A 23,242-nucleotide genomic window follows, 5' to 3' on the forward strand; every position below is an offset into this window, starting at 1 on the left:
CCAAAATTAGAAGGCTAAGAGGCTATTTGTAGTATGCCTATTTTCTATTATCAGTCATAAAGGTAGACTTTCCTCAATTCAGTAACTTACTTAATGTAAAAATGACCTCATCTCTCAACACACAATGTTGAGCCATCAAGCCTAAAAGCACACTCATAAGATAGGAATTGGCTTGTATAAAACAAGAGGGCATATACCCTCTTATATAACACAAGTGGATATGTATGGTAATACAAAAAAATCTATAATAAACTTGTGAAGAGATGATTTTGGTTTATATGCAAGTCTGCTTAAAGTGACCATGACTTAATGATTGGAAATTTTCTCCTCCTAACATAATATCCATTCAACTATAAGCTAAATTGGTCCTAATATCTTACAAATCTCTTACTTCCTTGGAATTATCTATTACATCCTCACTTTACAGTCATTTAACTTATAAGCTGGGCCTGCCCAGCAAGGATACATATAAAGCCTCGCTTCAGAAATATACTCGATGCATTAAACAGAGGCATCTTTTAGTAAAAATCTGCACTTCAAAACAGCATATGAAGAACTGGCAACTGGTCCTCCAATGTAAATACTTCATTTTCACATTATCATAGTGGTCAGTTTACTAACCACTTCTTCCTTACAGGAAAATCAGTAGTTTGAATATATTTTTGTTCAGTTTTAAAACATCTCAATACTTATTAATTCCAAAGATCCGAACACCATGTAGCTGTGGCATTTTGGGAATTAGCACACTCAGGAGAGAAGCTGTGTTTAGGATGAAGTGAGTTGGATCATATTTCGTATAGAAACTTGCCAGAAAATATCTGTAGAAATAAAAGTTAAGAAAAGATATAATATCTAAAAATGAAATTACTGATAATTTAAAAAATTTAAAATGACTGAATTAGAGAGCTTTTACAATAATCTTACACCAAAGAAAAATTTCATTAAAGTATAGATTACTAGTTATTTAAAAGTACACGTGAAAAGACAAACATAAAAAGAGATTATCATACATCTGATTTTTAAGTGCAATACTTTTGAAATACAAAAAGGCAACTGAAACACATACCTAAAAGCAAAATCATTTTTGAGCACTAAAACAACAGAAAGCGTTTTAGTTTTGGGTTCTAAAATAACTATTTGTGATTTTACAATATATTTAATGGAGGCTTATATGCATGCTTTGCATTTTTCTGTATATGTTAAATGCGTTTAATAGCACACATTTGCTACTTAGCATCCTTTACACAGGTTTTCAAGCGGGTGTAGTTTTGTATTTATGTATATGTTTCTAAAGATTAAGATCCAAAGTATCCATCTTATTCTCAGAGTTTTGTGACCTATGAAAAGGTTAAGAACCACTGTTCTAAAGAGTTGGAAAACAGTTTTAGTGCAATAGTACAACTTAGTATCTTTGAATGAAAACAAGTACCTAATTGCACTTTAATGTTCTCATTTCCATATTGTAGTTAAACAGGCCTAAAACCAGTTTAGCTGGAAGCTTGAAAGACATGGTTGTAAAATTCTAATTGTTTTGCTATAACTGAATGCATGTGTATATTCAAAGAATCAAACATCAAAGTCTTAACCATCTTTAAGACCATAAATCATTGAGTCAGAATGCCTACCTTTACCCAAGAGTACAACAGAGTGCCCACACATCACTTGGCTACTATAGCAGTATCCTAATATAGAAGACTAAAACATTGGTATCTTATTTGATCTTAACTAAGAAGTTAGTATGTATATGGATGCTTGTCTAATGTATACTTTTAGAGTGAAAAAGGAATGTATTTTAATAATTTTACCTGTAAGTACTAGCACTAGTTTCTAATAAGTAGAGATAAATATCTTGTATAGTATGATTAGAAAAGAACATCTATTTCCAGGTATGACCAAAGGCATTACAGACAGCTCTATACATTATTTTCAGAACCATCTAGATTGAGAAATATTCTTTCCTATGTCACAAAAAAATTTTTTTTGAAGGATAAACCATCAATTACTCAATTTATACTTTAAATTCTTCCTGCTTTCATATACTTAAGGACTGGTTTTATATTTCCTTCACTGAACAAAATAGGATGCCATTTGCATTTAGTAAGCTCATTTGATTCCCATCATCACTACAGGTTAATTCATAAACTAGTATGATAGAAATAAAAAATCTTCTTGGAATGGCTTCTCCTTATACCTTAAGCATGTTTCTCTTAAGTCTTTAGTGAAAACTAATTGTGTATGTAGATTATATATAAATAACTTGACCCTTAAAAACCAAAACAATCCTCTAAGGGTATGTGAAACCCAGGTGGAAATCAGTGGATAGTGTTTATTTACCAAAGGATATACTGGAAAGAAACCTGTATCAGCAGCTACAAGTTTAGGGCTTAATCTGGTCTTTTGACTTTAACTACCTCCAAAACTTTAACCTACCTGACCAAAAATGTAAAAGCACTCTGAAAACTATCAATGCTATATAGATCACTTTAATGTTATTTCTTCAGTTATGTAAGGAATTTAATCCAGTATATTTGAAATCATACCTGTGGGTCAAAAGTATATTTTTAGAAATATGGTCGTAGTACACAGGTTGTTGTTGAACTTTTTTGTGCCAGCTATTACTGAAAATTCAGTATGTATCAGGCTTTTACGATATTTTAAAGAGAACATTTTTTTTTTTTAAATAGAGGCATTTTATTTATTTGTTTGTTTGTTTGTTTGTTTGTTTATACATGCACTGGGTACAGTCAGAAGCGTGGGAGGGTGAGAGAATTCACCAGAGCCAGAGCGGGGAGCAGAGCAGGCAGAAGGACCGAAGTACACTGCTGAGGGGAGCAGCGGGCGGCAGGAGAGGTCTGCGCGCCATGTGGGACCCTCCTCAGGTGGCCGGGGAGCAGCCCGGGATTGAACCAGTGCTGCAGAAGTCGCAGGCAGCTTTGCAACCCAGTGCTCAACCGCTGCGCCACCGGGGAGGCCCTTTTACGATATTTTATAATACAGTGCTCAAAATTTTATAGATGAGGAAACTGAGGCTCTCAAGGAAATGGCCAAAAGTCAGAGCCAGAAAGTGGTAAAATTAAAATATAAATTTAGGGCTGTTTGAAAAACTATTATTCTTGTTATTATATTTATCTATGTTAAACCATACCAATCATTTGTCTTTTGACATTAATTTTATATGGAGCAACAATTAAAAATTTCCTCAAACTGTTATAAAGAAAACTACTACTTTATGATCAGTTTATTCTTTTCATTTGAAAATACCTTCTCCTAAAAGTGTATCAAAAACCTGTCCTCCCTTACATCCCAGTTTAAAGATTATAAATACCTTCAAATGCCTTTCCCGCTTATCCAGACTACACTGATTCTATCATGAATATATTATACACAAGCTGTATGGCATAGAGTATTTGAATAAGATGTGAAACATACATGATTAAGACAAATGTCAAACAATATGCAAGCAACTGTACTGAGTGTGGGAATCAAAGCAATCTGTGTACTTACAAATTCTTTGCAGAAATAAAACAGTTATAACAGAAAAATAATACAAAGTGGCAAAAATGAGGGATATATAACAATATATATAAAAGTTAAAAGCAGAGCATTAACATTGAAGGCTAAGTGCTGAGGCAAATACCTCACTGAAAAGGCAGAATTTGTCTTAAAAAAGGAGCAAGACACAATTAAGAAAGGAGAAGGCATTTCAGGTAGGAGAAATAGTTTGAATAAAGGCATAGAAATATATTAACATTCAGGACATGCTAAAGAGCTTGACTGGATGGGAGTTGGATGGGAATTAAATATTTATATAAAGAAAAAATGAGGTAAGAACCATTTTATGGAAAGCCCTGAACATCGGGTAATGGGAGCAAATTATGATACTAGATACAGGTTAGGTGTTTTATCTCATTTATTACTTAAAGCATGAGATTAAGTTAGATACCATTGATTAGAATTTTACTTATAAGTCAACCAAGCTGAGTGATACAGGTCTGTACTACAGTGAAAGCTTAACTTCTATTTCCTCGAAACCATACTCTCTCCCCTAAGGAGTTTGAACACCCAAATGAAGACTAGTCAATGAAATTTTTCTGAGATCATCTAGAGCCTCTCCTGTCAAGCCCGCTGCTCTCCCATATGTGGGTTAGCTCTCTGGCCAGGGATTGAACTCCAGCTACAGCAGTGATAGCCACTAGGGAGGCCCCTAATCTAGAGCCTTTAAGAAGACTAATGTAATAGTGGAATTTAGAATATGATTATGAGTTAAATTTTCTTATAAGCAGCTTGAGGATCAGAACTAGAATATATACATAATATATATTATAATATATCAATATTTGACTTGTATATCTTAAAATGTCTAGGCATACAGTTGAGCATATAATGTCTCCATATGTATTATCTGAAATGAAAACTGGTTATTACTAGTTATTATTTTGTTAACAATTTTGCTGTGTTTTATATTCTATCTGAGGTAGCTATTTAGTGATAAAAGAGGTTTTCAACAAAAGTGGTTTTTTTTTTAAAGATATATTTATTTATTTATACAAGCACTTGGGATATAGGCCAGAGGCACGGGAGGGTAAGAGAATCCACCAGAGACAGAGTGGGGAACAGAACAGGCAGATTTACTGAAATACACTGCTGAGGGGAGCAGTGGGCGAGACAGGAGAGGTCTGCTGTGCCATGTGGGAATCTCCCTGGCCAGCTGGGAATCGAACCGCCCCTGCAGAGGCTGCGGACAGCTTCATAGCACTGTGCTCAACCCACTGCGCCACCAGGGAGGCCCAAAATAGTGTTTTTAATTCAAATTAATTCTAACAAAGGATAATTTTATCCAATTCTCCTTACATCTAAAAATTTCTGCCACTTACAGAATTATTGGAGAAATTGTGAAAAACTTCCGTGAAGATGTGAACTGGACTCCATAGTCCAGTTGTTCCCAATGAGTTAGGAGTCTTGCTTTACCCTGGTCAGGAGTTTCAAATGGTGTTCCTTTTACTGCATGCAAAAATACAAACATACCCTGGAAAATAAGCAAAAGGGTATAAATCAACAGCAAATGCAAAATTAGTCAATATGCATTAAGATAGTACCAGAATGAGTTTTATTTCACTTAACAGCTCAAGTTTTAAACTTTCACATTATTATGAATGTTTCTTAATTAGTAAAGTTTCTTCTTAGTAAAGTAAAAGTTTGACCCAAAGTTATCTGTTTTCATCTCTTATTAAATTGCAAATTAATAAATAATAATATAAGGTAGTTTAATATCATTAAAGTTAGATTTTTAACACCTTTCCTATTAGGAAATAGGTTTATCATTTTCAACTCATATATGAAAATTTTTTTCAGAGGCTTATAATAAATCTGATAATACTTTTAAAATAAAATATACATTGGTAAATAAAAACAAAGTAATAATAAAATCTCTGTATCAAGGGAAAATGGCTTTGAAAACATTTATTATTAAGAGTATCACTCAATAGTTCCTTCAAAGCAACAACGATGGTTTGATATAATACATACAACCAACTCACTTTGCTACTTAAGTCACCATTGGGAGTTCTCCAACCTAACTGCAGGTGACTTTCTTTTTCTCCTTTTCATAACAAACCTATCCTTTTAAGATGTAGAAATAAATAAATAAATAAATAAATCACCACTGTACCTCAATAGTGTTTCTTTTGAAGTTAGTTTTTAAAAAATCAAAGCAAAAAATGTTACTAAAAATCATTGTGATCTGTGATATGCTTAAATATCTAATAATTTTGTGACAATCAGGAAAAAGACAATGTATACTAGAATTAGTTTCTTTGTGATTACAGTGCCTATTTAGATTGACAGGTAGGACATATTATAGAATTACTGTTTGAGGCACTGGTAACAGAATAAAGTCTTAAGTATTATCATCAGTTTTCTCCACATGAAGTCATGATGTAATGTCATTTTTTTCCTACTTCAACTTTTAATAAATATGTGAGGAAACAAATACTGGTGACTTGAAATTTTATGTTATTGTGGTAGGTTAAGAGAGTCCTTCTTTTCAAAGCTTAGTCTACTTCATAGTTAATCCCATTAGGCAATTCAAAAGTTGTCAGGCTACAATAACATCTAAGCTACAGAGGAATGAATTCCTGTTCACTTAGATTTAATTCAACAAATAGTGAGTGACTTATATGTATAAAACGTAAGATATATATATATAAAATAAGACAACCCCCTCCCAAGTTTTAAAATAATTCATTCTTCTAGGAGATGATAAGGGAAAACAAAAGATATGCATAAACAACTAGAATGTAGGGCAGAAACTGCTATCAAAGGCACAGAGTACTCAGGAAATGCAGAGGAGGGAAGGGTTTCTTGCTGAGGCAAAAGCCTTTCTTGTGAGCTACCCATTCTTGAAGGTTCAGTTCAAATGACAACTCCTTAGTGAAATACTTCTTGTAATAATTAACCCATCTATATGCGTGTATAAAATTTTATTGAAAAATTTTTTTTACCGTAACACAATATATTATGTTGGAGTTGTTTGCATAATATTGTTTTCCCATTAGCCTGAAAGCCTCATGAACAAAGGCTGGTATACTGCAAGTACTAGATATTAAGCAAAGATGACATTAAGTCGAGGTATATATTCTGTAAGCACAAGGAAATTATTTTCAGATAGGCTTTAAAGGAGACTATGAAACAGAAATTGTATGTTTTCAAATTCAAAGAAGTATGGGACCTAAAAAAGATTGAGAAACCCTACTTTAGATCATTTATGAGTCAGAATGTAACAATTCTCTTGCCATTTTCTTCAAGACATGTTTTGAAGTGTTTAGAATATAACATACAGTTTATTTTATATATTCTTTTCAGTGAAAATGATGAAAATTCTCATTAATTTTAAAAGCTAGGCTAAGAATTTTCTCTAGGAGTGAACTACAGCTTTGAATAAGAATAATTACTATAAATTTCTACCATATGGTTCAGAAAGGCAAAGACAGTAATTTTCTACCAGGGATAACAATTATGTCTGTTTTCCCATATTTTAAAGTGTTCAGTATGTATTTCACACTTTTAATTGGCTTAAGGTAGTCTAGCTTCAAAAGAAACAGATTTGGAGTCATGTAATTGCTACATCTATGGCTGATTAGTTTGGTGTGCTGTAAGTCCGAAGTTTGCTTCCCTACATATTGTCCATTACCTATCCATTCTCCCCGGGAATATATTGTACCTGAAACTTAGCCAACCAACTTAAAAATACAGGAGATGAGTTGTAAAGCGCATTTAATACAAGTGCTGGTGGAGAAGAAAAATTGTATGACAATACAACTTGCGAACATTTAAATAGGTCTTTAGAGATCTAAAAACAAGAGATAAATGGCTAATTATAAAACTGTAATAAATACAAAAAGAATGCAGCATGAGAGTTTTAGAACTTCCTAGAGTAGGTGAACCCTAAGTTGAATTTTGCTTGACAATAGGAGTAAGCTAGGTGAGCAGATAGGAGAGAGGTACTTTAAAATAGTGGAAGATGTGCCTAAACGAAGTAAAAAAAAGGTGAGAGCAAGATGATTTGCATTATTGTTAGAGCATAATTTCATGTATGGATATGAACTGAGATATGAATGAGTTCCTTTCTTGTCTCTGCAATGTTACCAACTAGTTTTGTAGGCAACACAAGGAATTTGGGATTTTACTATGAATGCAAGGGGAACAATTAAAGACTTAAGAGTGTGACCTGAACAGATTTAAAAAAAATACATCACATGTTGGAGTGGAGAAGAGTAGAACAGAGGAACATCAAGAACCATTTGGTGTATTGGAGTAATACACCTGAGGAAAATGAGGGTATGAATTACTGCAATGCTAATGGTGATCACTTTGACAGGCAATAAAAAGTCAGGGTTTTATCTAAATGAATTAGAATATAAAAGGAAAGAAAGTTACCCTAAAACTAAGGTAACCTTATGTCCTCATTCACATGGATGGGCCTAATTTACACCTATTTCTTAGAGTAGTTATTACTAGAGTTCCCCTTATTCTCAAAAATAGCCTCAGTTTAAAAAATGATACATTATATTATTCACTTTACATTTGATATTCAGCTATCTGTTGTGGTTTACTGAGCAGACAGTGGTGCCATTAGACTAAGAAAAAAGAGGAACAGATGGTGGTTGGTAAGGAACAGATCAAGAATAAGACGAATTCAATCAATACTTGTTTAAGGTACAAGGTAGTCTGGTTACATAAAGGTAGACGTCATTATTCTATAGGTAGAAACTAAAAATGTGGAGAGATTCAATAACTTAGGCAGATTAGAACATAAGGGATGAAGAAAACTGCCTTGGAAACAGCATTATTTAAGAGAGGAGAGGAGAAGGAAGACTGTGCAAGAGGAAATAGAAAAGGAAAGATCAGAAATAAATCTAGGAAAAAATGACCCCATGGAAGCCAAAGGAAAAGAGTTTATGAAAGGAATATGATTAGTGTCAAGTATTTCAGAGAAGTCATTATTTAAAAAGTGTCTGCCCTACCAAAGTCTATCACATAAAATGGACTAAATGGACATTTACTTATTTCTACCATCATCATCATTCTCTCCTCATCAACTTTAAATACTCCCAGAAGACATAAATTATATTAACTAAAAAATCTTTTTTTCATATATTTTCTACCTTAATGTTCTAAGTTCTTTAATTCTTTAAATAAATATATAATCTGAATTCAATTAAAATTCTTCATTCTATTTTATAGACTGTAAAGACAACAAAAGTCACCATCAGGATTTTTTTTTAAACAGACAATTTCCAGGGCTGCTTAGTAAGATCAATAGAGTCAATCAAACCTCTGAAACTTAGAACTACCATATAATATAGGAGAACAATAACCAACACAAAGAAACTAAGGCATTGTAAGAGCCTGAATTATATAAGATATGATTAAGTTCAAAATTTCTGTACTGAAGCAAGAAAGTAAACAATTTAGAAAGGCTTAGCCAGGATTGAAATAAAAAAGTTCATCAAGTCTCCAATTAACAACAGCAAAATGTAATTAATTCTGAAGCATTTTGGCTAACCAATATATAATAGCAGCTTGCCTTACAATGTCTTGAAATTTTTGCTAAAATGACCTCCTATTTTCTACATTTTATAAAAACAATGGAAGAAATTTTTTTTTAATTTTAAGATTTTTTTTTAATTCATTTATGCATACAAGAATTGGGGGGTAGGTCAGAGGAGCAGGGGTGTGTGTGAGAGGATTCACCAGAGATAAGAGTGGGGAGCAGAACAGGTGGATCTACTGAAATACACTGCTGAGGGGAGCAGTGTGGCAAGACAGGAGAGGTCTGCTGCACCCTGTGGGTCAGCAACATGGCCAGGAATTAGTCCCAGCGGCTGGTAATAGCTTGACAGTGCTGAGACTTAAACCCCTTTGCCACCAGGGAGGCCCGAGAAGACAAAAATCTTACTTAGAAAAAAGGTCAAATGTTTACATAAAGTGTAAGAGAAAAAAATACAATTTTATCCCAGATTAGAATTCTTCAAAAGTACATATATATGAACAAAACTGTATACTTTGAATGGGTGAATTTTATATTCTGTGAATCACATCTTGATAAAGTTGTTATAAAACAAAGTCATGTGGTTTTCTTCCATGTGCTATGCTTCCTCAAAGTATAAAACTTAAACCTTTAAAAATTATCTTTAAATTACAGACAACATAAAATGTACCATCTTCACCATTTTTAAGTGCATAGTTCAGGGTATTAAGAACGTTGACATTGTTATGCAACTATCACCACAATCCATCTCCAGAGCTCTTGAAAACTAAAACTGTACCCATTAAATAATAACTTCCAATTTCTTCCTCTCCCAGTCCCTGACAACCACTTAACCTTAAATTTTTAAGTGTTTAGTATAAGGTGAAATTCTTACCAGATTATGTATAACATTTGTTAAGGTCCAAGCAACAGGAACACTGAAGAAGGGAATACTCAGTAAGACAATATGAAGCAAGCCAACTCCCAAAGCATATGTCAGCCACATACCCCGGCTGTTCATAACACGGGTATTTGGATTCACCTCACTGTGGGCAACTCCAACATTCATGTTTGCTGTACAGGAAAGCAATAAGATCAATCAATACTGGTATAACTAGAAACTTTACATAGTGCTAACTCTGGCATGAGAAAATAAGTGTTACTAGGATTATTTTTTTGCCCAGTTGTTCTGAAATAGAATACACACACCTTCCAAAGTATGCTGCTTGCAGAGGCTGAGGAGTACAGTAAAGAATTCTTAACATCCGACTTTATGGTAAAACAAACAAGAATTATTTTTATGGTTCTCATTGAAAATATAAACAGTAAAATTCCTTTCCTAAAGCTTTGCTTCTAGTATGTTGATTTTCCTAAGTGAAATAATGGGCAGGAAAACCTACACTTTCTTGTATTATGAGAACACAGGAAAAACCCAGGAACTAAACTTACCAGTAGAATACGCTAATATTTAAAAAAACAAAAACAAAAACAAAAACAGAGCTGACCCAGCTAGCCTGTTCTGAGAGCCAGACTCTTACACTTAATAATGCAATGTTGGTTTCATAAAAAGTGGTCAGAGTTCAAATGACTCCTTGAATACTGAACGTGGGAAAAAATTCTGTTGACATATAAGGTGGCAATTTTAGGTGGTTTAAGATTAAGATTTGTTTCACAATACCACGATATAATTAGGTTAAAACAAAGTCGTTCTTTTGTTTATTTTAGTTCTGATCAAATTCCTAAAACTTTAGTTTTTTTTTTTTTTTTTTTAATTTTCCCTTTCCCTTCAAGAGAAACACCAAAGGAAGTACCGGTAACAGTTCCTAGTTATTTTAATGATGATGTCTGCTTGGATCTAAGAATCCCTTAAAAGAAAACTGTCCTGAAGAAGAGCTACCATTTGGGTAGAAACCGATCAGAGGGGCTGGGGAGGGCAGAGGTGGGGCGCTCGAGTGTATTTGGAACAGCTCTGATTTTAACATATATAAGCCTTTTCTCTTCAGGATTTGGCGAGAGGATCTTCTCATAACCCCACTTAACAAGTGTTGCTGGTATACAAAGTCTCCTTTTCCCTCCAAAAAAATCTACGGAATATGCATCAAGGTTCGCAGTGATTAAAGTTAGTTTACACTAAGATAAAGCAAAAGTCTCAAATTTACCTGTAAATATTTCTTCTGATGTAAACAGCCACCTTTTATCAAGTTATTTTTCTATGCCACACTATATTTAGAACATGCCGCATCACTCCAGACAGTCGGCCCACATTTCACGGAATGGGGGGAAAAAAATTACTCGAATGAGCCTTAAAATTGACATCTGCGCTGGAAGGCAAAGCTGGTGTGGTACAGCTGACCTTCCCCAGGTTCAGAACATCTTTCCAAGGAGGACTGGCAAACAACCACGGCGAAGAGCTTCTCGGGGTGGGCCCTCGCGGACACCTGGAGGGCGGTAACCCGAACGCACCCCCTTGGGCAGCCACCCCAGCACCCCGAGCTCCCGGCCAGTGGAAAGAAGCTCGGCACAAGCCACTGCTTCCACCGCCCTCGGCGCGCCCCCCACCTGCCCCTTCCTTCTTGGAGGTGCACATCCAGTCAGTGCCAGCAGCCGACGAGGAGCACTGGGGAGCGAGTCTCGGGGGGCACTTGGCCAGCACTGTCAGGCAGGCGCCGCGGACTCAGCCTGCGCCCACACTTCCCCCGCAGGCGGACCGTGGCCCGCCAGCAGATCCCTACCACCGAAGGGCGCAGCTCAGCCCCCGCGGCCGTTCGCGCCCACTCACCCGCCGCCCGGCTCCCGGCGGCCGGCACGGAGCAGGACCCGTGCGGCAGCGACCGCGTCTCCGTCAGCCCGAACGCCAGTGGGGCGCCTCCGGCCGCCCAGCTCGCGGAAGCTTTCGGTGCCGAGCGAGCCGCCGCGGGATTGGCTGAGGTTAGAGCCAATCCCACGTTCCCCCCGCGGGGCGGGACTAAGCGCGGCGCGCCGGGTGCCGCCCCACTGCGCGCGCGCGAGCTGAGGGCGAGTCGGGATTCTGCCCGCTCGGGCCTGGGCTCCCGCGGGACGCCGGCTCTTCCGCTAGTGGATGGATGGTAATTACCTGCCTCGCGCGAACGTGAAGGTAGTGTCGTGTGGCTAACGGGCATAAATTCATGCTATGTTCTCGTAGGCCCCACGGCTCACTGTCCTCTCCACGCGGCCGCGTCGGGCCACAGCTCCGCCCGCCGCCCCGGGCGCCCACCTGAGAGGCGGGAAGCGGGAGCTGCTCGCCCGCCCGCCCGCCGGCGCGCACACGTGGGGAGGCGTCTCCGAGCGCCTCGGGGCTGCCCGGCGTCTGCTTTGACCTTCCCTAAACAAATCGTGTTGGTCCTTTGTGGTAGCCCCGTCGCCCCACTTGCTGCTGCTGGGTGCAGGCTTAAGGTTATTTGTCAGGGAGAACCTTTACGCTGGACCCCCGAGAGCGGTCACTCCACCTGTTTCTGAGACTGGCGTCTTGGAATGTGTGTGTTGTAGCATCCAGCCGGTTGGGGCGAGCAAATTCTATTCATTTAACTACGATTTTTACTGGTATCGTTTGAGTTTATCCACACTCTGAAGACGCACAGCTGTATTATTTGCTGAGGAAATGTGGATACCAAAAATGAATATTACTTGAAAACAGAGGAAAAGTCAGTGATTTGGGATCACCTTTGACACCATTGAAATCTCAACTTGGCAGCTCTCAGTTTGTGACTTGTATTGCTTAAGTAACTTTAAATAACATGTTGAAATTGATGTAAGAGTGTTAGCTATATGTCTGTATATTTTGCATTTCTGTTAGATTATGAAAACAGTTGCGTTAGATTTAATTATGTTCTTTAAATAAATTTCTTTGTGTTCTCCCAAAAGTCTATTAGTTCTCTTCTTTCTGCTTATTTAGGTGCACTGTTGTCCTGAACTGACTTTCCTGGTCATCAGCGATCTTAAGGAGTATTTGATTTTCTTTTCGGCAAATATGGAAGACTGATTCCTTGCCTTCCCAAACCTTCTGTGCTGTGACTTGTAAGCCTGACTTAAACCCACTTTTCAAGAGGCCATTGGTATACAGACAGTATGGTGCTTGTTATGGTCTAGAGGTGACGCCAAAGATGTGATTAATATAAAATCTTGACCCTCAAAGAACTCTGAGCCAGGAGGAATGACAACCAACAGTTAGTGTAATCTGTGATGAGTTTTGGGTTAGAAATAAGAAAAGGGTGTTATGAGAATATAGAGGAAAGAATGCCTTATCTCTCGAATTGGAGCAGGAAGGTTGAAACAGAGAAGACAGGCATTCCCTGACCTGATACTTATAAATCTGGAAGGATGGTAAAAAAGTTATGGTGGAGAGAGGAAACCTTGTGTGCTAAGGAAGAGACACTGTCACATTAAAGAGACAATTGATACAGTTTTGCTGGCTTGAGCTTTTAAGGAAAGTTTGGACTTTACTTGGTTAGCAGTTGGAAATTATAAAATTTTAAGTAAGGTAGAAATAACATGATGAAATTTAAATTATAGAGAGAAACCTATAGAAGGTTGAAACACAAGACAATATCAGTTTATTATTTAATGCATTAGTTCAGCAGAGCAATATTGAGGGATTTAACAAGGGCAGTAATAGGTATGGAGAGAAGAATACCAATTTGAGAAATATTTAGGTGGTAGGATGGATAAGTAGGACTTGGTGGCAGGATGTAGAGTAGGGAGAATTTCTATGATGACTAAGATTTCTAATTTTGCCTCTTGAGATTAGTTGGATATTCAAGAGTATGGCTTTGTAGTCAAACATGCCAGGGGTATTCAGGTATGTAGTTGTCACTTACTAGTTATGTTATCAAGCTATTCTAGTTATCTCACTTTTAAATTCTATTTATGATAGAGGTTGTTGTGAAGATGTTGTAAGAATGATAGGGTATAATGTATATAAAGTTGTTTATGTAGGCTAATTTACTATCAAAGAAGAAATATGGTAAGAAAGATAGTCTGCAGTCAGGTTGGAACATGCTAATTTTATCCAAGTCATCTAAAGGATGATATTAAGATGTTAGAAAATAAAGCATGGGAGTCCAGAAAAAATTATGGTTAGCATATAGGTGAGGTAGGGAATGATACTGAGGCCAGTTAATTTAGAGTATATAAAGGGAAGGAGTTAAGCCAGTGACTTGCTAGGAAAGAGAATACTCTTAAAGTTCATATTACTATGAGGAAGGTATTGAAAAAATAATTTTTGGTGATCCTTAATATTCATGAAGTGCTTGCCATTAGTGAACCACTCTGCTTGTTCTGTGTGGTTTTCAGAGATAGATAATGTATAATTCCCTGTATTCAAAAGTTAGATAGGTGAGGACAGAAGTGTCTTAAATACCCCTTAAGTGATGTAAACCAAGTCCTTTAGGAATGTAGAGGGAGGAAAGAATTATTCCTGGTTGGATGATCTGAAAGGGCCTTGTTGCAAATGGTCTTAGAACTAGGTCTAGAATGATAGATAGGATTGCATTAGGGCAAAATGAAGGGAGGTGATAAATAGGTTGAGATTGGCGGCAAAGGAATATTGAAGTTTTTGGCTGTGGTTACTAACAACAGAAAGAGCAACGTTAAATGGAAGGTATGAAGAGGAAGAAAGGTTCTGTTTTACAAATACTTGTTTTGAGGAAACATTGACACTGATTGTTAGAACTGCCTGTCTTGGGAAGAGAGAGATCACTGATGGAAATAGAGTTATTTATTATTATGAAACTGAAATTTTGGGGTTTTAAGTAGGTGGTATCGGGGAGTGTCCACGTTGCTGGAAATGTGGAAAGAGAATTAAAAAAAAAAAACAAAACAGAAGGAGATGAAAGAGAGATAGATAGAAAAATCCATGAGAATTAGAGAATGTCATCAGTGACACATTCTTCAGGGGTGTTAATGAACATGAGTCCTGAGAAAAGGATTTAGTGATCTAATAGCATAAACTGGAAAACAGAATCCTGACAGTGGTTGTGTTATAAGCCATTTTGCAAAGAGTTTTAGAAGTAAGTTGTTTCAAGGGAATTGATGACTGCCAAAATAGGTTACTTAGTCAAGTTTGGCTTCATAAAAAAAAGAGGATGCTCATTTGGAAAATAGAATTGAGGGAAGGATTCTTGTTTCTTTTTGTTTTCAAGACGAAAGTGACCGTCAGGCAGGATCTAAGGAACTAGGTAAAAGTGTTAGGTTAGGAAAGGAGAGACATTGACCTGAGTCTGGGGGAAGAGGAATGTGGATAGAGGTGTAGATATTTTTAGAAACCAGAGGACACAAAAAGTAAGATGGAGGAAGTAAGGTATATGTGAAGATAGAGTTCACATTATGGACTGCTTTGATCTCCTTAAACTGGAAGAATGAGGAACCCTAGTATAAAATTAGGGATTTGGAAAACAGGGAAAAGAGAGAAGAGATTTTGGAAAATGGAGTACAGAGAATGAAACAAAGTTGATGAGATTAAGAAGATTGTCCATAGAGTGAAGGCTGAAGTGAGTCTTGCTTGGTCATTGTTTTTCTTAGATCATTAGGATTCTCAAGGTAGAGATAGAAGACTTACTGAACGAAGCTGAACCTGATGCTAGATCACAGGTTAGCCCCTTTGGTGGTAGGGATTAGAAGTTTGTGTAGAGAGCAGGGTGGGGAGTCTTACTCATTTAGACTTGGAAGGAACTCAGCTTAGGCCAAATATTGAGAATCTTCTAGCATCTGTATGTCAAACACTGTAGTAAGTTCTATACATTGCTCTATTTACTTCTTATACAGCCATATATCATTATTAAGCCCATTTTATAGATTAGATGATTGCATTTTAGAATTTAATTTTAATTCCCTCAACAACATAAAAGTGTAAGAACTAGGATAGAACCAAAAGCAATATGATTTCAGAGCCTGCTCTTATAAATAATACTATGTCCAGTGCTTTCCAGTAGTACTACAGTGTAAGCCACATATGTAACTTTAAATTTTGTGGTAGTTATATTTAAAAAGGTGGGGGGAAAAGTCACAAATGTTTGATAATTTATTATGTTCAAAATATTTTATTCAGTAATCAATATAAAAAATTAGAATTTTATACTGAGTTTGAAATCCAGAGTATCTTAGCACATTTCAGTTTAAAGTATCCACATTTCAAGTTCTCAGTAATCACATGAGACCAGTGGCTACCGTATTGGACAATATAACTCTGTCTCCTTAGACCTAAGGCCAAACCGAAGCTTAGGGAATGCCCAGAGGGCGCCTTTTGCTTGTGACCACACTGATTTGTGTGAACGTTATGACAATAGAGTGGCCTAACTTTCCACTGTTTTCCTGACTTACTGGGAAAGTCTCCCTGTTCTTAGGAGGTACAGCAAACCATTGAGAGGTAGTTGTTCACAGCTACTCCCCTTGAAACTCCAAAAACTAAAGCAAATACAGAAATGAACCAGATGGTAATTATTAGAATTAAATAAGAATTCTCAACTTTTCTTTACATAATCTGTGTTCATAGTATTATACATTTTGTACATCCTTATCATTTACAGAGCATCTTATACATGCTTTCTTATTTGAATCGCATAAGAGATCAGTGAAACATTATATGTATTTATATAGGCAATGAGTTGATTTTAAATAGGGATTTAAGTGATTTGCTTTTGTTTTGGATACTAAACTTGAACCCAAAACTTTTTTTGTTTGTTTGTTTGTTTGGTTTTTGTTCTGGCTTATTTTTCTGTTTTGCCCTGTGCAAGGGAAAAATACAGTGAATTGTCACCAGATAACACCACTCAGAACTCAATATGTTGGTCTCTTCTCTGAAATGCAGCCCTTAAAATCCTACATAATTGTTTTAGTAGCTATATTCCAGTTCTTGCTCTTAATTTACATGACTGTGATTGTCTTATGTTGCCCAAGAAAAAATCTAAATGGACACTTTTGTTTTGGGCATTGTTGTTATATATAGATTCCATAGGATCGATTAATCATGTAAACATGTTGCTAGTCATAGTAAATTGAGGAATTACTATGGGTCCACCACTACTGTTCTTATTTTGGCAGAGATAACCTTGACTCTTTAGAGGAACTGCATGTTATCAAGTTAGTGGGTTTTATTTTCCTGAAATTATGCATTAAGACAGGTGAATACCCCTCCACTTGCATATTTTATATATGGGATTTGTATGAGTTTTTTGTTTTCTTTTTTTTTAAAAGTTTGAAACACAGGATTTCAAAGTTAAAGCATTTAGAAGCAGAGATTTCAGATGTATAAGTTGGATCACATATAAAGGACCTTAAATGCCAGAAACTTGAATATCTTATTTTGTGTTTGGGGACCACATGATTAGGGTGTTTAAGGCAGAATAATATAGAGGGTAAATAGCTATCTGATATGTCTGAGGCCTGACTAGTTCAAATTGACAGTAATTCTAGGGGCTGAATGTCCTAACTCCAAAAGTGCTCACTAACAGAAAAAGACATTGTAACTCATCAAAACTAATGGATGACTAATGGTATTTAAGTGAGATTGCTATTAAGCCACATGAATACTGACAGCATCAACATCCCAAGGTGAGACAGTACCACCCAGTCATTCCTAGCCAGGAAGATAATATAGTACACTCATAGCACAGTTACTCTTACTCTTCAGTTTTTACCATAGTGTAATTACCAACTAACTTCTTTATGCCTTAGTTTTATAAAATGGAGGTGATAATGGCATCTGTTTCAAAGAGTATTTGTAAGAAATAAATCACCTAGTACTATATGCTTACAATAGGATTTGACATACAGCGAGATTAAATAAATATGAGCTGCCATTGTCGGTCCTGTCAGTTCTCTTAGGAATATTTAACAATTATTATCATTTTTACAGTTTACATTTTTATCTTCTAGCTATTTTGTTAAAAGCTACAATGAAACAATTGCCTGCAGCAACAGTTCGACTTCTTTCAAGTTCTCAGATAATCACTTCAGTGGTCAGTGTTGTAAAAGAACTTATTGAAAACTCCTTAGATGCTGGTGCCACTAGCATTGAGGTTAAACTGGTGAGTGTCTTTGAGAAACCGAGTAACTACTCAAATAAAGCAAATAAGGGCCAATCAGATTTTTTTTCTTAACATTAACTTTCTTTCTGTGTACCAGTAAATTGCTCTTAGGACATTAGACCCTTTGTCTTTAAGAGTAAATTCTAAAACTTAAATTTTAAATAAAATCAACATTTTAGTAACTCTAGAGGAAATTGTAAAAGAAAATCTATTCTTTAGGATGCTTGCCTAAAACATGAATTCAGTATGTCTGTATTTCTATTATTTATTCTTGGTTCATATTTACTTGTTTTATGTATTCTCATTTGTGTGTTATTTTTCTACCTAATGTTATTTCAAAATGGTTTACCTTGTTGCTTCATAGTTTTCATGTTTTCAAATGTAAGTACTACATATTAAATTATTTGAGATAATATGACTTATGGTACTCATTTGGATTTGTTAGGGTTAGTTTGCATATTTACCTCCCCTATTATAAATTACCAACTCATAGAGGAAAGGTCTATAACTTAGTCATTTTTTATGTCCTCCATAGCTGGCCACATGATGATGAACACATTTGTTTTGAGTGATTGTGGCAGTGCATTTCTCCTAATTATCAGATACTTTCTTATCTGGTATTATGACACTAGAAATAATACTGATACAAATATCTTTGTAGGAAAGATATCTACTCTTTTTATGTGTATTCTTTAGTAGTGGAGTTGACATTGGAATCTGGTCTTTCTGACCCTAAAACCCTTTTAAGATCTTTTTTCTTTTTTTTTTTTTTTTTTTTTATAGAGGCATGTTTTTTATTTATTTATTTATTTATTTATTTGCTTGCTTGTTTTGTTTATACATGCACTGGGTACAGTCAGAAGCGCGGGAGGGTGAGAGAATTCACCAGAGCCAGAGCGGGGAGCAGAACAGGCAGAAGGACCGAAGTACACTGCTGAGGGGAGCAGCGGGCGGCAGGAGAGGTCTGCGCACCATGTGGGACCCTCCTCGGGTGGCCGGGGAGCAGCCGGGGATCGAACCGGCGCCGCCGAGGCCGCGGGCAGCTTCGCAACCCAGCGCTCAACCGCTGCGCCACCGGGGAGGCCCTTAAGATCTTTTTTCTGTGCCACTGGTTCTCACAGCATCTGGGTGCATCAGAATAATTTTAAGAGTTTGTTAAAACAATTACTTGGCAGAATTTGCATTTAGCACGTTTCTAGTTGGTACTGAACTACTGTTCTATATAATATCAAACCTTCATTTGTTTTTAAATAGTACACTATAAGCTTTATAAACATAAAAATGACTAAGTTTATAAACGCAAGGAAAGACTTTTTTCTTAGACATTTCATATTGTCAGTTCAGTTTTCTTGGATTGACAATAATTAATAGGATTAAATAATTATATCGACAGATTTCACTCAATCTTCAGTAGGCAAACATATTATTCTTGAAGTTCTCTAGAAGAAAGAAAAAGTTTTTAAAAATAGTGTTACAAGGTTTGCAGAAGCCCTCTTATGAAAGAAAAGCAAACATTTTTATCTGGCTTTTATTTTAGTTTCATGACATTCATCAGTTTCTGCTTTGTAAAGTTTTAAAACACTGTGTTGCTCTATGTAATGTATAGACCTATTTTTATTATGATGTCATACAATAGTAACTGCCCTGACCAGCAGTGTTTTCACAATCAGATAATTAAATATGTTGTTGTTAAACATTTACATAGATATTTATGTGGTTATTTTTTTGTTTTGTTTTTTTTTTTTGCTCAGATGCCTATAGTTCTTACTTATATTGAAAGATTTGCATTTCTATAATTAATGATTTTTTTTACAATATTGAGCAGGCCAAGCTTTTCCCAGAATGTTAATTTTTTGTTTGAGAGAAAGGTGATGACCTAAATCCTAGATGCTTAACACTATACCTTGTATCTCAGTTTATCTAAAAGTTACTAACATACATTTTTATATAATTATAGGTTATTAAGAAGATGTAATATTTTAAATACTTGTGGAAAAATTTTTTCCCTTTATAGCTTGCATCTATAGCCACACAGAGAAAATTTTGTGAGGAGTATGACAAAAGTTTGTTACCAAATTTAGAATATAGTAGTGTAAATTGTGATCACTATACGAATTTAGTTTTCATTTTTGTTATGTATGCATATTTTTAGTATTTTGTTTGAGAGATTATATATATACAAAAATATATAATTTAGCATTGTTTTAAGGCAAGTTTAATCAGTTTTAGGCATAAATACCTGTAATACTGAAACAATACAAGGAAACCTTAAAGATCAGACTAACTTCCTTATTTTACAGTTGAATCTGAGTCCAGGGAAAACTAGGGACTTACCCCTTGCACCATAACTAAGAAGTGGTAGAGTTAAGAGTTTAAACTCATTCCTTAATGTTAAGGTTTCATTTAAGAGAAAAATGACAGAATTTGTTTAACTTGTTTTTCTTTGTTTCCAGAAACTATTATCTCTGTGATAATAGTTTATTGTCTTTATATACTAAGAGTATTTTAAATTTTTCTATAGGAGAACTACGGATTTGATAAAATTGAGGTGCGAGACAATGGTAAGGGTATTAAGGCCATTGATGCACCTGTAATGGCGGTGAAGTACTATACCTCAAAAATAAATAGCCATGAAGATCTTCAAAATTTGACAACTTATGGTTTTCGTGGAGAAGCTTTGGGATCAATTTGTTGTGTAGCTGAGGTAAGGTAATTTATATTGACTGGTTTAATGATTTCATAATCACAGAATATTAGAATTAAGAGAAAATGAACCCAGATTTTGTCAGAATGTGGGATTTTTTAATGGTGGTAAAATACACAAGAATTAACCATTTTTAAGTGTATAGTGACGTTAAATACATTCATGTTGTTACACAGCCATCACCATCATCTAGCTCCTAAAATTTTCATATTTACAAACTGATACTCTGTACACATGAAATAATATATTATCACCATTCTCCTGCCATCTCCCACTCCTCCTTCTCCCCACACTCCTGGTAATTATACGATCTGTCGCTTTGAATTTGACTGTTCTAGGGTACCTCTTATAAACGGAATCATAGAATATTTATCCTTTTGTCTGTGACTTACTTCTCTTAGCATAATATCTTTAAGGTTCATACGTGTTGTGACATGTATCAGAATTTCATTCCTTCCTATGCTGAATAATAATAATTCTTTATAGGTACAAGCCACATTTTGTTTACCCATTCTTCTGTTGATGGACATTTGGGTGGTTTCTACCTTTTGGCTGTTGTAAATAATGCTGCGGTGAGATGTTCCTGCTTTCACTTCTATTGTATTTTTTTGCAGGGTCATATAATAATTCTGTTTATTTTCAATGTTAATATTTATTAGAGGAAAAAATGGTTTAGTGGCCCATTAAATAAAATTAAACATCTTAACTGTAAACACTTCTCAGTGCCTTTACTAACACACATTGTGAATTATTAAGGGTGGTAGTTTATAGTGGGTTCACTTCCCTACATCTTTCTGATGTAGGGAGTGGCACTTAGGTGGCATTCACTATTTTTCTGTTGTTATATGGAACATGCTCTGGAAATACCACTCTAATATAGTTACATTGTGCTCTCGAGATATGAATCATCTTGGCCTAAACCGTAGTCAAAGGCAGATTAGATCCTGGAACTTTGCATTCCTGACTACTGATTAGGTGCTTTTATTGTCTATAAACCCCAGAGTTCAGTGCCTGACCCATTCATATGTGTAATAGCAATTATAATTCGCTGCTTCTGCCCTAGACAATACAATCTAGTTTGAGGTACAGCCCATCTAGAACCTTGATCTCTTTGTTTCTATGTATCTTAGTTGTGTTTGATCACATGACTGTACTAGTTTCTTTGTATTGTACTGTTCCTATGTGTGTTTGGTTCTGTTTTACAGTGTGATATTATCTGTGCCAGTGAATGACAAGGCAATTATGAGGGTCTCTAATTCTCTAAGTTTGCCCATTGCTTAGGCTTGTAGGCCTTGCTTGGATGAGAATGCTCAGGTACAATAAAATGGTAGGACTTTATACCATATTCTAGGAAAGTGGTGTTAACAAGAGATATTATTCCTATTTCTTCAACTGGTCAATGGACTTAGCTTAGTTTTCTCAGCAGTGATATATTCTCCAGGTATATTGTGGTCTTCTCTTTGTCCTGTGCATAGAGTGCTGGCATACTATAGATTTTCTCCATTTTTTGTGGGTAGAAGCTCAAGTAGAATTTACTTTCTGACTTTGGGGCTCTCTGATGATACCTAAATAAGAATGAAAATTTGTGGGTGGGGGAAGAGATGGAGTTTACAGTGGGAATTTTCTTTTCATTGTCTATATTTTATGTTTTTTTAATTTTTTTTATATTTTTTTACATCGTTCTTCATTTTTGTATAAAGACTACTTCTCATCTTGTTTTAGTCCCCGTGAAATTAATTTTTTTTAAGATTTATTTATTTATTTATACAAGAACTGGGGCACAGGCCAGATGCGTGGGAGGGTGAGAGGATTCACCAGAGACAGAGTGGGGAACAGAACAGGCAGACTGACGAAATACACTGCTGAGGGGAGCAGCGGGCGAGACAGAAAAGGTCTGCGTGCCATGTGGGACCCTCGCCAGCCGGCCGGGATCGAACTGGTGCTGCAGAGGCTGCGGAGAGCTTCACAGTGCTGCGCTCTACCGCCTGTGCCACCAGGGGAGGCCCCCTGTGAAATTAATTTTGCTGTGTTGTGGCATAAAGGACTTGGGGCTTTTGTGTGTTAAAATTCAGATGTTTAGGCACCCACTAAAGGAGGAAAGATATGTGTTTCCTTAAGTTCACTTTGCTTAAAATCTGTATAGATTTGGGATGGAGATTTTTTTTCTCTGCTTCCCTTACTGAACACCTGGTTTATTTAAAGTTCACAGAGTTTCCAAGAAGATTTTAGGGAAAAGCAACAGGGCATTAAACAGGGAACAAGTGGCATTGACCATCTTTCTCCCTAGAGACTGGGCATCTACAGCCCTTGTATCTTTAGAGTCTGTGTTAAAAATGGCATATGATTTTTTTTTTTTATAAATACTTTTTTTTTTTTTTAATTTATTTATTTATACAAGCACTGGGTACAGTCAGAAGCGCGGGAGGGTGAGAGAATTCACCAGAGCCACAGCAGGGAGCAGAGCAGGCA

General features: G+C 36.1%; 2 protein-coding genes across 2 annotated transcripts in view; one reads left to right on the forward strand and one right to left on the reverse strand.

The window, feature by feature from the left end:
- Positions 1 to 682: 682 nt before the first annotated feature.
- Positions 683 to 10,097, reverse strand: ORMDL1 (ORMDL sphingolipid biosynthesis regulator 1; the record flags this gene model as incomplete). Its single annotated transcript, XM_084239641.1, has 3 exons — positions 683 to 818; positions 4,875 to 5,026; positions 9,924 to 10,097. The coding sequence occupies 3 exons, from the start codon at positions 10,095 to 10,097 to the stop codon at positions 683 to 685; spliced, it is 462 nt and encodes a 153-aa protein (XP_084095767.1).
- A 7,831-nt stretch (positions 10,098 to 17,928) lies between these two features.
- The window catches only part of PMS1 (PMS1 homolog 1, mismatch repair system component), a gene marked incomplete at its 3' end in the record, with an annotated part of 67,308 nt that continues 61,994 nt past the window's right edge, over positions 17,929 to 23,242 (forward strand). The window contains exons 1-2 of the mRNA XM_084240998.1: positions 17,929 to 18,069; positions 20,591 to 20,773. Coding sequence (XP_084097124.1) covers positions 17,938 to 18,069; positions 20,591 to 20,773 — 315 coding nt within the window. The 5' untranslated portion in view covers positions 17,929 to 17,937. The remainder of the gene's footprint in view (positions 18,070 to 20,590; positions 20,774 to 23,242) is intronic.

This window comes from Talpa europaea (genome assembly GCF_964194135.1).
Source record: "Talpa europaea genome assembly, chromosome: 1".
Taxonomy (NCBI): Eukaryota; Metazoa; Chordata; class Mammalia; order Eulipotyphla; family Talpidae; genus Talpa; species Talpa europaea.